We start from the raw sequence: 18,183 nt of genomic DNA, 5'->3' as shown, positions 1-18,183 counted from the left end.
TTCTGAATGCCTTCACTCCCCCGGTGCTGGGCCACTGCCACGGCCCCAGCGGGCCTCCCTGCCTCTGTTCTTGTCCTCTGCAGGCTGCTCCCAGCTCAGCAGCTAAACTGAAGTCAGTTCATGTCACTCCTCCCCGGACTACCCTCCCGGGGCTCTCTGCTCACTCCAAGTAAGGTCCAAGTTCTTTGCTGTTGCCATCTGCAGTGTCCTACCCTGTCTCACCCATGTTCCTCTCTGACGTTGTCATCTTCTCTCCTCAGCCAGGCTTGCTTTCTGAAGTTCTGAACACAACAAGCAGGTTTCTGCCTCAGGGCCTTTGCACCTGCTCTTTCTTCTGCTGGGACATTTTACCCCATGTCTCCTGAGGCTCACTCTTCATCTTTGTCAGGCTTCTGCTGCTCCAGTGCCTCCTGCCTGAGGCCTTCCCTGGCCACCTCTGCGATAGAGGAGCTGCCTCTGCCATTTTCTGTCCCCTTCACCTTGCTTTTATTTTTCTTCATAGCACTGCTCGCTGGCTCACATTCTGTCCTGGGACGCTTGGTGTCCTGATTGATTTTGAGACATCAGCTCCCCAAGGGCAGGGATTTGGGCCTGTTTCCCCAGTGCCTGGAATGGTGCCTGCACAGGGTAGATACCCCTGGTCACTTATTGAATGAATGTGGAAAGGCCACCCCTGTCTTCTTGCCAACTGTTTCTGAATCCAGAAATTGGGACTTTTATGTGAAAGTTACTTATGTCCAAGTATCAGCTTGATTCAGAACTTGTTAAACACTGTGGGCCCCAACAGGACGCATCCTGGGACCTGTCCATTCAGAACAGCTGCTCTAGTGGGGTTGCATCCAGGGATGTTTTTTGCAGAGTAGCTGCTTGGGGTACAGCCTTGGGTCTGTGCACGGCTGCTGTTGTCTCCTGCACCTCCCATGTCTGTCTGTGGGTGATGCAGCTGTCACCCAAGTGCAGTGCAAGGACCTTGTCATTCGGCTGTTACCTCTGTCTACTTGGCTGGGAGGAAAGTGGCCGATACTGAGGTCAGCGCTCCTGGGATGGACTGAGTGAGGTCCATTGCCAGGGAGGTGTTGACCTCAATTCTCGGTGAAGGGGGACAGCTGGGAGTGACGTGTTTCCCGGAGCATGGACATATACTACTCATAGCTTTCCAGAAGATTTTAGGTGGCACCAGAGCAAACTTTATGTAGGATGGGTGGAGGGGGAAGGGGAGAAGCCAACATTAAAAAACAGTGACTCACACAGTAGAATACTACTCTCTTAGCAAATCCCTTTCCGTCTTCCTAGTGTCCTCCGAGAGACAGCCACAGTTGGTGCTGCAGTGTTTAGGGTTTTTGAAGCCATTCATTCATTCACCACCTATTTATTGAGCAACTATTATGTGTCAGGCACTGCTTGAGGTGCTAGAGGTACAAAGTGAACAAAACCAGCTTGAACCCCTGTCCCCTTGGAACGGACATTCTTCTTGGGGGAGATGGTGACAAATGAGTAAGAAATATGTATGCTTGTTTAGATGGAATATTTGGATGCCATGGAAAAAATAAATATCAGGTTCAGAAGATCAGTAAGGACCAAGAGTCACTCAGGGGGTTGCAGGTTTAGATAATGTGGTCAGGGAAGGCTGGACTGGAAGGAAACATTTGAGCAAAGACCTGAAAGAGGTGAAGGAGGAAGTCAAGCAGGTACCTTGGGGAAAATTGTTCCAGAGGGAACAGCCAGTGCAAAGGCCCTGGGGCAGGACTGTTGCTCGTGTGTCTGGGAACAGTGAGGAGGCCAGGGTGACTGGAGAGGAGAGGATAGGGAGAGAGCGAGGGAGTAAGGTTGGAGAGGTAATGGAGCCAGGTCAGGTGTGGCCTTGTGGGCCATTGTGGGGTCTTTATTTTCCATCTGGGGGAGATGGGGACCATGGGAAGGTTCTGAGCAGCAAGGAACAGGATCTGCCTTAGTTCTAATGGGGTCCCTCTGGCTGTGTGTGGAGGGTGGACCGTGGGGTGGTCAGAGTGGAGTCAGGGAGACCAGGAAGTGCTTGGCTTCAGTGATTCGGGTAGGAGATGTCTTGACCTGGTGGTGGCAGTGGAGGTGGGTGCATTTCATGAGAGTGGCCTTTTCACATCCTTTGCCCATTTTCTATTGGACAGTTGTCCTTTTGATTTCCCAGAGTCCTTCTATTATTCTGGATACTTTGGGTTATCTCTTTGGAGTTTTTGTCTGACTGATGTTGTGCAGCGAGCTCTTCATCTGCTGGAGATCGGGCATTGTCACTGTCTTGCTGAGAAAGCACAGGAAGTCAGAGATCTCTTCACTGCAGCCCCCTCTACCCTGACCCCATCCTCCCCCAACCACAGTGCCCACCCCTTCATCCTGTCTCTCGGGCCGAGCACCAACACCTCACCCACAGCTGCCCCAGAGACTCAACCTGTGTCAGCCTGTGCTCAGGCTCTTTCCTGTGTGGTGAGCACTAACCTCGGGACACCCCTTGTTGGGGAGTTGGGGGGGCGGGGTCCTGCCATCACCTCTTCCTTTCAAATCCATGCTCAGATGCCCCATCTTCAAAGGAGCCTTCCCAGATCACCTTTTGTGGGGTCCAACCTGTATTCTACTTTCTCCTGTACTGTGTGTGGTTAAGAGTGAATTCAGAAATCCAACTCCACTTCTTAGCTGTGTGACCAAGGGCAAGTTGCTGAACCTCTCTTTGTCTCCATTTTCCCATCTGTAAAATGGACATGGTAGTTACCTCCCAGGCTTGCTGTGAAGATCAGATGAGACGATGCATGAGAAAACTCATGAAAGCATTTTGCATATTACTGAGTAAATGGTCATGCTTGTTATATGTTGGTGACTCAAATATTGTAATGGTTTTTATGCTTATCAATCCTAGTCCTGACCTTATTAGCATTGGCTCTTTGAAATCTGACTTAAACTCTGTGTGCCTCAGTTTTCTCCTGTGAAATAGTGCCCTAGTTATTGGTTATTATAAAGATAAAATGAAAAATATCTGTAAAATGCTGAGACGTGCTTAATATTAGCTATTTTTATTGTTTCAACGTCTGTGTTTTCCAATATTAATATAATTACATTAAGTTTCTTTTGACTAGTGTTTTCCTGAAATATCTTGTTTCTCCTTTTGTGGTTGACCTATCCGAATCCTTAGACTTTGGGTGCTTTTTTTGTTAACTCCATAGAGTTCAATTTAAAATCTGATCTGATAATATCTTCTAACAGGAGCGTTTAGTCCACTTATATTTATTGTGTTTATTAATATATTTGAACTTGGCTCTGCCATCCTTCTTTTTGATTTCTCTTTATCCTCTTTTTTTGATGCTTTTGCGTCTTTCCGTGTTTTATTTTGGATTGTTTTAGTTTTTTTGGCTTAGTTGCTTTTTCCTTTATTTCTTTTATTTTTATGTATTTTTCCTTCCACTAAGTTAGAATTTATAGCTGTCATCGCCACTACCACCACCATTACCATCACCATCAATCACCACCATCTCTCACCATTTTACCCTTTTCTCTAGAGAAATGCCTGTGGAGAGCCTGGAAGTGAGAGCAAGAGGTGTAGAACTTTACAGTGAGCCATGCTAGGGTCTCTTTGAAAGGTTGGCTATAGAGCTGCTGAATGTCAGAGCCTGGAGGGTCAGTAGAGACCTACCAACCTAGGGTCACAAACACAGATACCTGCAGGGCACGTGCAGGAAAAGAGTGAGTAGCTTGGTTGTAACTTAGCGAGGTTGGTGGGAACTGTGGCAGACTAGAGGGCACACGTCCCTTCTAAGGAACAGCCACTGCTCAGCCCAGCCAACTGTTACCGTAAGGTGGAAATGCAAGTCCAGGTTGGCCAGAGCTTCTGCTTTGCTGACAGAGGCTGGCGATAACATTTAGCTTGGTCTCATCACTACCTTGCATAGCCAAGAGGCATAGGCACAGAAAGGGGAGGCAACTTGTCCAAGGTCACACAGCACATCCTCATCAAAGCCAGAACAGGAACTTCCTGATAGGAGCCATCTTCCCACTCTACCCCGCTTTCCTCTCTGAGTAGAAGAAAGGAGTTTTTAAAACCCACGAGCATTATTTCCTTTCTCCTGCTAATTCCTAATTGGTGGGACTACAGTTTTCCTAGACATGCAGCAGAGGCTGAAATTGTTAAAATTGGAAATACATTTACATGAAGTCTGCATATGATTTGCATGCATGCAGGGTGTTTGTGGTTTTTTTTTTTTTTTTTGCAATGCTGGGCAGCTCTTCACTTCTGGGTTCTCTTGGACTTCCAGATGTTTTTCGCTTCTTGTTTTCTTTTCCTTTTTTTTTTTTTTTTTTTTTTTTTAAAGTGGTGGTGGGTATCCTTAGCACCTCTTCATTTGCATTCTGCTGTCACCCTAGGTTTGGCCGCAGAGGACTTCAGCACTGTGGGTACAGGAGCAAGCCAGGCTTCCTGAGCTTAGATGGCAGAGCCTTGGGCAGGCCTGTGTGACTGGAGGCAAGTCACTGAGTGCAGGATCAGCCCCTTCTTGGAGTTGGCTGAGGTGTCCCCAGAAAGTGGGTGTTGTTCTGCTTGACCCAGACCCTGTTGATGACACCACCCCCCTGCCTTTTTCTCTTTGTGGAGAGGACAATATGGCTTTCCAACCCCCACCAACCCCAAGTCACAGGGAATGGTGGGTATTATCACATCTTCCAGTGACAATTGCAGCTTTGTTTTTGTTTTCACACTATGGGTTTATGGATTCATTTTCTTACGATTTCGCTTGCTAGTGACTGAAAATCTACTTTATTGTTTTTATGACCTTGTTAATTAAACTTACTTTTAAAAAAAGAATAGAAAACAGAAAAGACTGAGGGTAGGTCTGACTTCAGGCATAGTTGCATCCAGGGCTCAGGCGATACTGTCCTGACTCTGTCTCTCCATGTCCTGCTGTGTTTCCCTCAGTGCCAGCCTTGTGCTCAGGAGGCTGCTTTCTCACAGTGGCGTCATTGGTCACCAGCAGCCTCAGGCCCGTGTGTGACCAGTGTACCCACCCAGGGAGAGGAGAGCATGCCTTTCCCAGTGTTTGCATAGGAAGTCCCAGCCTGAGGTCCACTGGCTCAGCATGGGCCCCACACTCTCCTTGTGTGGCTGGGAGGATGGAAGGTCAGGCTTTAGTCACAGATCCACACTGGGAGCTGGCTGGGGTGGCCTCTCCTGGACTCCATGGCCCGAGAGAGGAGCAGGTGGAAGCAGTAGGCCTCTGCAGCTCGTCCTCCTCTCTCCTTGCCACCTCCTCTTCCTCTGAGCCCTTTGTTCTTCCCCTAGTCCTCTCCTGGGTCTTGGGGTGAGGCTGAGTGAGCTGGGCCTTGGGCAAAGCTGAGTAAGCCAGTAGGAGCTGGCCCTAGCCACGTTTGTTTGTTGCCCTGGGGTTTGAGGCCCTGCGCCTCAGGCTGCCTCTTATGGCCATGCTGGGGGCTGATTACACAGTTCTGGGGACATGAAGGGGCTGCTCAGAGTGGGCATCTTTGGACATCCTTTGAGTAAATGTGATTGCAGGGGCGAGAGGGAGGTGAGGCATCTCGCGGAAGCCCAGGCTTCTCTGCGCCAACATCCTCTCTTCTAGGAAGCCTTTGCCTGGGGCCCCACTCGTGAAACCACACAGGGCTCGAGGGGTGGATGCTGGGGAAGGCCACTCAGCCTGGCTCCTGGAGGGGCTAAAGCTGCTGGTTCGCAGGGTAGCCCTAGCACACCCCTCCCTTCCCTGCACTCAATTTTTCTGAAGGATCCCCAGGGCCTGCCCTGCTCAGACATTTGTGTTCTAAGAGTCTGATTTGGGGGTGTTCATTTCCAGCTGTTACTATTTCTAGAGGGGCCTGTAGATGTGGTTGGCATCTGCCAAGTCCCACTTTCTGTCTCTGTGGCCTTGGGCAAGAGGCTTTTAAGCTCTCTGTGCCTCAGTTTCCTTATATATAGAGTGGGATCATAATAGTACCTACCTCACTGGGATCATTCGAGGAGGAAATGACTTAATACACTTAAATTTCACGCAGTGCTTGGTGCACAGTAAGTATCAGTAGATGCTAGCTATTAGGACTATTACCACGACTTCTATTTTCACTATTATTCCTACTATACATAAATCATAAGAAATAGCCACTATTAACCACAGACATAATGACGATGATGATAAATATTGTGTCCTTACTGGGTACCAAGACTTTTACATTCATCACTCCATTGGATCCTTACATTAGCCTTCGGGGGTGAGTCTTAGCCTCTTTCACAGATGTGCACACTTGGCTTTAGAGAGGTGAGGTCACTTGTGCAAGGCCCCACAGCTGAGATGTGGTGGAGGCGAAGCGGATACCATGCCTCCCTTTTCCCAGCACCCATTCTCTTGACCACAGGGCTCTCCAGTTTCATGATCTGATACTGGGTTTGAGCTAGAATAAGGCATTAGTGGGCCTGAACCTATCATTGATACCTCTATTGACAGAGAACTTACTACCTTACAAGGTAGCCCCCTCTCTTGTGAGAAAGCTCCAAGTGGTATAAGAATGGATTAATTCAGTCAAACGGTGGTCTCTTGCACTGGTCCCACTGGATTCCTTGAGATCTTACAGATCCACTGGGCATCTTAGTCATGTAGTTCTCCCAAGATGCTTAGCAAGCAAGCACCTCTTGGGTTCCTTCCAGAAATACTCTTCTCTGGGCCAAACCCTGGAAGTTCATGTATCTGTTCCACTTTGGATATGGATTCCAGGGTTTTCAGTACCATAGTATGTCTCCTTTGAACGTCACTCTATTCTGATTTATTAGGACAGTCTGTTCAGTTCTGAGTTGGGCAGGAGCCTCCTCATCTCCCTCGTTTCGCATGTTAGACCTTTGTTAGTATCGCTGAAGCTCTCGTTAGCTTTGAAGATACCCACATTTTATGCCTGTCTGAGACTAACTGGGACACCTTCGAGTTTCCATATCTGTGTACTCTCTCTGAGACTGTGAAGCAGTAGGAACTTTTTCAAATAAGAGATGGAAAAACTAGCCCAAGCTGACTTAACACAACATATATATGTAAAAAATAAATAGGCTCACATAGCTGAAAAGCCATGGATAGATGGCTTCAGGTATGGCTGGATCATGGTGTCGCAAGGGAATTGCCCAACTGCTTTCCTAAGCTGCTGCACCATTTTATATTTTTACCAGCAATGTAGGAGGGCTCTATTTTTTTCATATCCCCACCAACAGTTGTTATTCATGTTTTGGATTATAGCTATTCCAGTAGATGTGAAGTGGTATCTCATTTTGGTTTTGTTTTGCATTTTCCCACGTGATGTTGAACATCTTTTTGTCTGCTTATCAGACATTTGTGTATCTTCTTTGGAGAAATGTCTGTTCAAGTCCTATGCCTGTTTTTTACTTGTATTATTTATCTTTTTGTTGTTAAGTTGTAAGGGTTCTTTATATATTCTGGGTACAAGTTCCTCATCAGATGTATCATTGATACTATTTCCCTCATTATGCAGATTGTCTTTTCTCTTCCTTTTTAATTTTATTTATTTTTTGGCTTTCACATTGGGATAGTGTCGTTTGAAGCACAAAAGTTTTACATTGTGGTGAAATTCACTTTATCTATTTTTTTTAAGTTGCTTGTGCATTTGGTCATATCTAAGAGCACTTCGCCTAACCTAAGGTCACAAGGGGTTTACCCCTATGTTTTCTCTGACAGTTTTATAGTTTCAGCTCTTACATTTAGGTCTGTGATCCATTTTGAGTCCATTTTTGTGTGTGGCGTGAGGAAGGGGCCAGCCTCATTTTGTCGCACATGGATATTCAGTTGCATCATTTGTTGAAAAGACGGTTCTTTCGTCCATTTAATTGCCTTGGCATCCTTGTGGAAAATTGACTGACCATAAATGTAAGGATTTATTTCTGGACTCTCAATTTTTTTTTGATATGCATTGATTTTTACTTTTGGTTTTTTTTTTAAAGTTCTGAGACACATGTGCAGAATGTGCAGGTTTGTTACATAGGTCTGCATGTGCCATGGTGGTTTGCTGCACCTATCAACCTCTCTCTTTTTTTTTTTTTTTAAAGAGATAATAGAGACAGGTTCGTTCTGTCACTCAGGCTGGAGTGCAGTGGCCCGATTATAACTCACTGTAACTTGGAACTCCTGGGCCCAAGTGATCCTCCCACCTCAGCCTTCCAAAAGCTGGAATTACAGGTGCACATCACTGTGCCCAGCTAAGTTTTTAAAATATTTTGGCAAAGATGGTGTCTTTCTGTGTTGCCCAGGCTGGTCTTGAACTGCTGGCCACCGCCTACAGTTCTTTTCCATTGATCTCTAGGCCTATCTTTATACAGTACTAAGTTGCCTCTTTTTTTTTATGATGGAGTCTCACTCTATTGCCCAGGCTGGAGTGCAGGGGCCTGATCTTGGCTCTCTGCAACCTCTGCCTCCTGGTTTCAAGCGATTCTCCTGCCTCAGCCTCCCAAGTAGCTGAGATTACAGGTGTGCACCACCATGCCTGGCTAATTTTTATATTTTTAGTAGAGATGGGGTTTTGCTGTGTTGGCTAGGCTGGTCTTGAAGTCCTTACCTCAGGTAATCCGCCCGCCTTGGCTTCCCAAAGTGCTGAGATTACAGGTGTGAGGCACCATGCCTGGCTTGTGTTACTTCTTTTCTTTTTTTTTTTTTTTTAAGATGTAGTCTTGCTCTGTCACCCAGGCTGGAGTGCAGTGGCGCGATCTCGGCTCACTGCACCCTTCGGCTCACTGCAACCTCCGCCTCCTGGTTCAACCAATTCTCTTCCCTCAGCCGCCCAAGTAGCTGGGATTATAGGCATGTGCCGCCATGCCCAGCTAATTTTTGTATTTTTAATAGAGACAGAGTTTCACCATGCTGGCCAGGTTGGTCTTGAACTCCTGACCTCGTGATCCTCCTGCCTGGGCCTCCCAAGGAGCTGAGATTACAGGTGTGAGCCACCGTGCTTGGCTGTTACTTCTTGAGATCTTGAGGAGTGTGCCGGGAGAGGAAACAGCAAGTCCAAAGGCCTGGAGGCAGGAATGGGCCCTCATTTTTTGGAGCTCCACAGAGTGGAGCCAACATGCCCCTGTGAACCAAGACACCAAAGCTAACACTTCCCCTACGGTTTTGGTCCAGCCATGGGCCTGGCCAGGTCTTGCTTGGTTTCAATTCCCTACCCCTGCCACTGACCTAGAGCAAGAATAGAGATAGAGGCAGCCAGATAGAAAAGGGAAGCAGCCTTTTTTTCACTTTTACTAACTACTGGGTTTTGGCAGCCCCACAGGGAACCACTGGAGGAGAATCACTGAGATTCCAAATTTCCAGGGTTTGGGAGGAGCATATATGGCGGCAGTGTCCATCAGAGGGGTGCCGTGGGCCCATGAGGTTTTAGTTTCAAGAATAAAAGTGATGAGGGCTTCCTATTTGTCGGGGGAGGTGGGAAGAGGCCTAGGGCCTCAGGCTGGAGAATCACAGAATAGTGATTCAGAAATGTGAGCTCTGGAGCTGCACCGTGTAGCCGCTTAGCTGTCCATGACCTTGGGCAGGAGACCTTGCCTCTGTGTGAGCCTCAGCTTCCTCATCTGTCAAGTGGGGATAGTAAAAGCATCTGCCTGCTAGGACCATTGGAAGGCAAAGTAATTTCACTGATGGCCAAGCTTAACAGAGCCAGCAGAAGGAAGAACACAGTTTCATGGTGAATTTATCCCAAGTGCCACAACACGGTGGGATCTTTTGTAATAAGATATGTTTTAGCTGCAGTGACAGAGCTCTGAAACAAGAGTGGCTTAAACAACGCCTAAGCTTATTTCTGTCAAGGCAATCCGGGGCAGCATGGTGGCTCCATGCTGACAGCACCAAGTTCTGCCAACCCTGAGGTGTGGCCCTCACCACCAGAGTTTCAGGTGCTTACACCATGCCCACGTTCCAGCCAAGGAAGAGGGAAAGGAGAAGGGAAACTGCACCTGGCACTTCTGCTCGTGCCCCATCCACGAGAACCTCGTGTCCAGGTGGACTGGGCGTGTAGCCTTTATTCCAGGTGTCCTCGTGTTCAGCTCAGAATCAGTTCTGTTGCTTTTAACAAAGGGCCAGCAAACTTTTCCGTTAAAGGACCAGATAGTAAATATTTTAGGCCTTGGGGTCCATACAATCTGTCATTGTAGTGTAAAAGCAACCACTGACAATATGTCAGTGAATGAGATGCTTGGTTCCGATGAAACTTTTTTTTACAAAAATGGGTGATGGGTTGGACTCGGTCCTTGGACTGTCATTTGACCCCTGCTTTGGATGAAAGGGATGATGGGTAGAACCTGGGGTGGGGGTCTCACTAACCAGCAGCCTCTGTCCCTGCCCACTGGGAGCTGACTGGCCACATTCACTCCCTGGCCTCGGCTGGCCTCACAAAGGTCCAGATGCCAAAAACCACTTCAGGGAACCTGGGACTGGGGTAGCTTTGCTGAATCGAATGGAATTACTGAATATGGTCATAAGATCATGGTCTTATATTGTAACTTTGTGGACATGCCTACAAGCAGGCTAACGGCTTAGGGGAGTGTCTGCCGTCATCTGTGTACAACAGAGAGCCCAACATGGGGCCAGGTACACTGGAGCCTGGCTGAGTGGATACATGCATGCATGGAGTGAATGAGGCACAGAGCTTCTGTGCCACCCTCTGCTCTTGCCTGGACTTTGGCAGTAGCCATAACTGGTCTTCCCACTTTATATTCACTGCACATTCCATCCCGTGCATCCTCCTGTCAGCAGCCAGGGAGGTCCTTTAAAGGGTGAGAGGATAGTGTCAGGCCTCTGCTAATACCCCCATTACTTCCCCATGCTCTTGGGAGGAAACCCAAACACCCCACTGCGGCCTAATGTGATCTGGCCTTGGCATGCTTGTCTGAATCTATGGTCCATCCCTCTCTCTCGCTCGCTCTGCTGCAGCTCCGCTGGCCTCCCTGCTGCTTCTCTCTGCCTCAGGGCCTTTGCATGTGCTCTTCTCCTTCCTGGAGTGCTATTCCTGCAGACGCAGTGCGGCCTGTGACCTCACCTCATTCAAGCTTCGCTCACAAGCCTGTCTTTCCAGAGAGACCTTCTCAGACCACCGCCCTTCCCTCACTCATTGTCCCTTTAATTCATATACATTATATATTTATTTGAGAGGAAAGTATTTGTACTTAACTGTCTGAAAAGTTGTAAATAGCACGGGGATTTAGAGCACAAACTCTGGAGTCAGACTGGGTGGGCTCAGATGTGCTGTGTGACCTTGGACAAACGGCCTGACCTCTCTGTGCCTCAGGTCTTGCATCTGTCAAACGAGAATAATGGTGCCTACCTGATAGAGTTGACATGAGGATCAAATGAGCTTGACAGGAGCATGAGGGCTCGCTGAGTATTAGCTGTTGTTACTGTTGGTAGTAGTAATAGTCATCACCTTGTTGACCGGTCCACTTTTGACCATGAGCTTCCAGAGGACCATCTTGTTCTTTGCCCAGCCTCCACAGCTCAGGTTCACACCAGTTGCTCAGCCAGTATTTGCTGAGTGAAGAATAAGTCGAAATACTCTCCGCAGTAGCAGAGCTGGCCCTGGGTGCCCTGCCTGCCTTTGTGTTGCTTCCTCCTGAAGCCTTCCGGGCTTGCTTCTCCTTTGATTGATCACCAGCATTTTCAGCATATGGCGCTGCTCTCTGGGCCTCTCTCAAACCCCCAGGGAAGTGCCTTTCCAGCCTCACTGCTGGGGCCTCCAGAGGAAGAGCAGGGCTCCATCTCCCTTCTTTTGCATTCTGTGGGCACATTGCCTGGGTGCATGGCAAGAGCTCAGCAAAGTCCCAGGGGCCTGATGATGCAGACCAGCTGGGCCTTGGGAATCTTAGGACCTGGTCTTCAGAAAATAGGACGTTTGTTTTCAGGCAGGGCAGAAAATAAGTGAATGGAGAAGGGATGTGTTTGGAGTTGGTTTTCTCCAGGGAGTGCTCAGAACAATACCCTTTTGTGGCAAATTGCTGCTCACAGTTACAGCTAGCGTGTTGTCATACAAGGAGAATGCTAATGGCTCGCATATATTGAGTGCTTACTATATATGTACTTGGTGCTTTTCCTACAGTACCTCATTTATCCCTTACCACAGCCATGAGCAGCACCAGACAGCCTGGGTTCAAATCCCAGTTCCTCCTTGTACTTCTTTGAGGCCTTAGGTTTTCTTGCTGTGCCTCAGTCCCCTCATCTGTTAAATGGTCTAATAACAGAAGCTACCTTAAAAACGTGGAGCGAAGGCTCAGTAGACATTAATTGCTGCCATCGTCATCACCATCATCCTCATCATCACAGGTTTGCAGATGATGAAGCCGAGGCCCAGGATAGAGAGGGGACTGGCCCAAGGTCACCCAGACAGTGAGGGGCAGAGTCAGCCCTTGAACCTACATATGTGCTCGTAACTACGATGCAAGAGTGTCACATCTGCGGGGACGTTATCTGGATCGTCGAGGGAGCAGAGAGATAGGGCGTAGGGGAGAGATTGGAGCTGTTGGGCGTGTTTCTGGGTCAGATGATTAAAGAAAATTATCTCTGCCAGCACAGTTCGGGATGAAAGACTGACGGGGGCGGTTGGGTGATTTGGGTAATTTGGCCTGAAAAATCTTCCCTGATATCTCAAGTCCCAGCTATTCCCTTCCTCCTGAGTTCCTCTCCCATCACATTTATTGGCTGGAATGTTCGATTAAGACTGGCCTGGCCTTTGCAATGTCCCAGCCTGTGTCTGAGTTGAGGGGTGAGCTGGCAGTGGGAAACCGTGGGGGCAGGGGGCTTCTCATGGATTAAGAGCCACTTCATATGCTCAGTCCCATACCCTTGTGAAGGCGGGGTATTTTTTATACCTGTCTTACGATAAGAAAACCGGGCCTGGGGAGGAGCAGTGTTGGGGCCACCTCTGTGACCGCGGATCTCTCTGTTTTTCTCTCTCTCATTTATTCCACCCCAGACACACTGCCTCCTTTCTGTTCCTCATTACGTACCAGACATGTGCCTGCCTCAGATCCTTTGCACCACGGTGCCGCCTGCCCGGCAGGCTCTCCCCTTGGGTTTCTGCAGGGCTCTCTCTCTTGCTCTATCCAGGGTCGCTGCTCAAACATCACCTCCAGAGAGAGGCCTCCCCTGACCTCCTTGTGAAACAATGCTTCCCTCTCCCTCATTCTCATTCATCTTTCTAGTGTTTACCACTGCTTGACATTGGATTCCATACCTGAGTTTTCTTTGCTTTGGCTCATCTCCTTTAGTAGAATGTAATGTCCACCAGGCGAGGAGTTTTTGTCTGTTTTCTTGGGTTCAGCTCTGGCCTGGGTCTCCTCTGGATTGATGTCTTGCTTTCTTCTCCCCACCTCTATTCTACCCCAGGAGCTGGCCAAGAGGACTCCCGGCAAGCACCCAGACCACCCCGCGGTTCAGAGTGCCCTGCAGGCCATGAAGACCGTTTGCTCCAACATCAATGAGACCAAGCGGCAGATGGAGAAGCTGGAAGCCCTGGAGCAGCTGCAGTCCCACATCGAAGGCTGGGAGGTGTGTACAGGACAGGAGGGGGCCTCCTGGGCTGCAGGGGGCCAGGAGGTACTCAGGTGCAGGCATGAACTGAGGCCTGGGCACCTGTCAGTCTGCAGTGTACTCTGTTTGGCCTACAGAGTGTTTGCAAAAGATTGCTTAATTATTTTTCAATTAAATCCAAATACAAATTCGCATTTCAAGTTTCTCTTAAAAACTTGGTGACACTGGGCCCCTATATTTCATGGAAATAGTCACTGGAGCCTCTAGTTTCCTTCAGTCCCCACCATCCCCTGTTATCTCCCCACCCCATCTCTTTCATGCATTGCCTGGTATGTGGAGGCCTTTGAGCTGTTGATGCCAACGTCAAGGGTAGGGTTTTAGCGTCCACTCCAGGACAGAATTCTGGCTTTGACACTCCTTTGCTGGGTGACTTTAGGCAAATGTCATCACTTCTCTGAACTTCAGTATCCTCATCTGTACCTGGTACATAGTAGGTACTCAATAAATGGTAGCTATTAGTATTAACTATCATGATTATTAGGGGATAGGGTTCTTGAGATCATTGGATTTAAGCCCCCTTGCCTTCCTTAGATTATTAGAGGTTTCCTGTGAATCCATAGAAGGAAATGGGAAAATATGAATAAATGAAAAAATCCATATCAGAGTAAATACAGCTGGAACAGGAGATTAAGAGGAAAGATGAAAGTCTCTTGGGCAGAGATTGTTACGTGAATCATATGCCGTAGGCCCTTTGGATTTTCTGGCCTTTGGAGTCACTTGCCATATTTGGGATTTCTAGTTCTTTTCTCTGTGCTGGGGAATCCTAAATGTGAGGCTGTATTGCTGTGAGGTTACGGGTTTGGCTGCAGAGAGGAGAGGGGCTGCGTTCAGGGAGGAGTGGGTATTGTGGATTGGCCAATCCACTTGCCATGTCCCCTGCGCTCCTTCTGCTGGGCCTTCCTGCCCAGCTGAGGCTGGAGAGTGAAGAGCTCTATTTACCGGCTTCAGTTTGGGATATGATTTGGGGTCTGGCCAAGATCAGATCCAGCTGCTTGAGATTTGGAAGGTGGAAGTGGGGCGGAGGCCACCCCTTGTGCTATTTTTGCAGCAAAGCACAGCCATGGTTGTGTTTGGCTTTCCGTGGTAACATTAGAAGAGGGCCCGGGCGCCAGCTTCCTGCATGTCGGATGCATGGCCTAGGCTTTCCTTTTTTATTGTTGGTGGGGTAGCAGCCACGGGATGGCTTTGCAGTTGACAATTGAGGCAAGAACTACTGAATCCTTGATGCCACCTGGGGAGCCTTTTCCTGGAGCCTGAGCTTGGACAGGTGATGTTCTGATTCTCCTTTCCCACCTGGGGCAGGGGCAGTGGCTCTCCTGGTGGGTCAGTTCTTCAGTGTGGTTGGTTTCCTGGGGCCCTCGGCCTGGATTCCTGGCTCCTCTTGCCCCTTCAGTGAATAATAAGTAAAGCCCCTCGTTCCTTTTTGCTTAAAAGTACACGGCTTGGTTTCTGTTTCCTGCATCTGAAAGTTGCCTGATCCTCAGGTGCGTCAGTTAGAATGCATCCTCGAAGACTCTCATCTCAGCCTTATGATGTCAGAGCTCTGATTTGGTCTCTGGTGATCCTCTTCTTTCCCTCATGCTTCCATGAAGGCAGCAGCTCCAGGCACCATGCGTTCAAAACCGGAGGAGACAGGGGCATGGCCAGGGTAGTTAGTGGGGAGATATCTTCCCTGGTGGAGGAAAACCTTTTCTAGAAGCCCCATGCAGGTGTCCCCTTTCATTGCATTGGCCAGAAATGGGTCACATGGCCACTTTGAACTTCAAGAGCAAATAGAGGTGACTAATTTAAACATCTGTCTGTTTGGGCTTTGAGTTTCCTGGAAGCCAAGATGAAAAGAGCAACATACATAAATTACCTAATATTGTCGGAAAAGGAAGAAGCAGAGCAGTTCTTCTGGGAGACAGAGAGTTTCCTGGCACTCAGTTGGAAAAGAAATTTCTCACATGGGCCCCGGAGGACAGGGTATTGAGCAAGCTCCTCGGCAGCTGCAGCAAAAGTGATTTCCAGATGCCTTTTTTCTGGTAAGGGCCTAGGGAAATGGGAACCAAGGGTCTCTAAAACCCTTTATGACCCTGAACATGTACAGTTGGAGAACTCAGTGGCCAGTGTTTCTGGATGCAATAGGAAATAAAGTGACTTAAAATAAGAATTGCTGGCAGTTATTTAGTACCTGCTACAAGCTTCCAACCCTACAAGGGAGGTGTTATTATTCCCATTTTACAGATGAGGCAGCTGAGGCACAGGGACTTGGTTTTGAGGCCCAGCCCTGTAACTTACAGACTGCCCTGCCTTGAGTAAGTTTGCCCTGCCTCAAGTAAGCTTGTCCTGCCTGGTGGGCTTTATTTTCTCCTATTTGTTTAATTTTAGTGATAATATCTCTGAAGTTATTTTTTTGGTTTCATTTGGAAGATAAAGTGAGGTGTGGAATATGAATGTCCTTTGAAAAACGTGAAATTGTTTTCTATGAAGTAGAAAGGTTTTTAAAATAGTTTGTTCCTCAAGGTGACTTGTGAAAATAGTACATTCTAGCTAGAAAAAATAACGTCTAATAGTGGAGCTGCTTCCATGCTATCTGTTAGTAGTTACAGTCTCTGAGGACAGCATGCCTTAGGGGGTAGTTCATGTTAATGACAGTGATTGCACATCTTTATTTGACATATTCTCTTGATCCTTTCCCATCTTTCTTTGTGACCTCTTGCTGATCTGATCAGATAGCTGTCATCTCTCTCTTGAAAGATGTCTGACAAGGGGCTTGTTTTTGGAGCAAGGGGAGTCTTGTCTTGGCCACTTTCTTGTTGTTTGCTTGAGGTTGCATCATTCATGAATTTGATCTTCCATATGTGTGTTTTTTACCCCCCGATCCTTTGTGAGCCACTGTTTGTCGTGAGACTGGTTTAGTTAAAACCAGATAAGTGAATCCACCAATCCATTTTGCTGAGCACAAGGAAATGGCAGTGTGTCACAATACCTTGCAAGTGAGCGAATGAGACAACCCCCTCCGTGGGGAGAGATTCCTTTGCCTCAGTTTCCTCATCTGCGAAGTCAGGATCATGGGAGTACCCTTGTCATGGGTCACTTGAGGACGGGGGAGTCCTCGGCAGTGCCTGGCTCAGAGAAAACGCCCAATACATGTCAGGAGGAGCCCTGGCAGCAAAGTAGGATCTCTTTATTTATTTATTTATTTTAGATGGAAAAAGTGTCCAAGAGCTTTGACTAGAACTTGTGCCCAGTGTGGGCTGTGCCTCCTCAGAGGCACACTCCAGATGCAGCCCCATGGACTTCCGTGTGAAGCTCACAGTGATAAAAAAGGAAATGTGTTCTCTTAATAAGAAAGAAACAGGCCTGGCGCGGTGGCTCACACCTGTAATCCTAGCACTGTGGGAGGCCGGGGTTGGTGGATCACCTGAGGCCAGGAGTTTGAGACCAGCCTGGCCAACACGGTGAAACCCCGTCTCTATTAAACATACAAAAACAGGTGTGGTGGAGCACGCCTGTAATCCCAGTTACTTGGGAGACTGTGGCAGGAGAATCACTTGAACCTGGGAGGCGGTTGCAGTGAGCTGAGATCACACCACTGCACTCCAGCCTGGTTGACAGAGCTAGACTCCATCAAAAAAAAAGAGAGGGAGGGAGGAAGGAAGGAAAGGAAGGAAGGAAGGAAGGCACTCCGTTTTCTGGCTCTGGCAGCCCTGGTTTAAGAGATGATCAACTGCTCACTTGCCCTCACCCACAAGGGGAGAGAAGGAGACAGGAGTGAGGAAACAAATCAGTACAAAAGCTCTTGTATTTTTTTCCTACCCTCCCTGGAGTGCTTTGGTCTCCCAGTGGGACATGGTCTCTCCCCTTGGAGACTGCTGCTCTAGACTGTCGATGGCAAAGAAAAATCTTCAGGTTGTCTTCGAAGAGAGGCCTGAGTTAGAGGTGAGCAGGCGGGGGACTGGAGGCTGCTTGTCTGGGTTCAAGTTCCACCTCACTGCCTTACCGCCTGTGTGACCATGAACAAGTCACTTCACCACGCTGTGCCTCGGTTTCCTCATGTGTAAAATGAGAATTGTCCTGAGGATTAGCTGAGTTTGTACAAGATATTTAGAACAGTGTGTGGCATGTGGCCGCCCCTATGCATGTATTGGCTTTGAGTGTATAAGGTTTTTCATCTCCAGCGTGGTTGAGTGTGCATGTCTGGAAGGAAGGAGGTCTCTAGTCCTGACTAGTCCACATCTCTTGGTGCTCAGCCTTTTCCCTGTGCATCCAACCCCTAGTACCACCCTTGACCTGGATTCAAGGATTTCAGGGAGATCAAGAGTGCGGCTGGGCTTCTCAGCAGGGCTGGGGTGGAGGGGGTATCCCCCTGTAGTGTGCTCGGCATTTCAGCTGCAGTTTGCCAGGTGGTGCTTGGCCAAGGCTGGAGAGGCAGCTTCCCAGGCTGGCGGACTTCTTCTCTTAGGTCCCCTGAGACGGACTTGGCATCAGGGTTCTAGGGCTGTGTGACCTTGGGGCTTGGCAGCTGGGCCAGGTACCAGATTCTTCTTCAACTTTCCCTTTGGAGCCTGGAAGAGCTGGTGGGTGGGTATAAGGGAGCCAAGGCGAAAGAAAGGGG

At 48.4% G+C, this 18,183-nt stretch overlaps 1 protein-coding gene across 3 annotated transcripts in view; it reads left to right on the top strand.

Annotated features, from left to right (window-relative positions):
- Positions 1-18,183, top strand: part of PREX1 (phosphatidylinositol-3,4,5-trisphosphate dependent Rac exchange factor 1) — a 202,424-nt gene that overhangs the window by 105,913 nt on the left and 78,328 nt on the right. For all 3 annotated transcript variants that reach the window (XM_024238876.3, XM_054541872.2, XM_063720557.1), the window contains exon 6: positions 13,380-13,541. In XM_024238876.3, coding sequence (XP_024094644.1) covers positions 13,380-13,541 — 162 coding nt within the window. The remainder of the gene's footprint in view (positions 1-13,379; positions 13,542-18,183) is intronic.

Source organism: Pongo abelii, chromosome 21, assembly GCF_028885655.2.
Source record: "Pongo abelii isolate AG06213 chromosome 21, NHGRI_mPonAbe1-v2.0_pri, whole genome shotgun sequence".
Classification (NCBI taxonomy): Eukaryota; Metazoa; Chordata; class Mammalia; order Primates; family Hominidae; genus Pongo; species Pongo abelii.
Note: the sequence above shows the minus strand (reverse complement) of the source record. Positions and strands in the feature narration are given on the sequence as shown.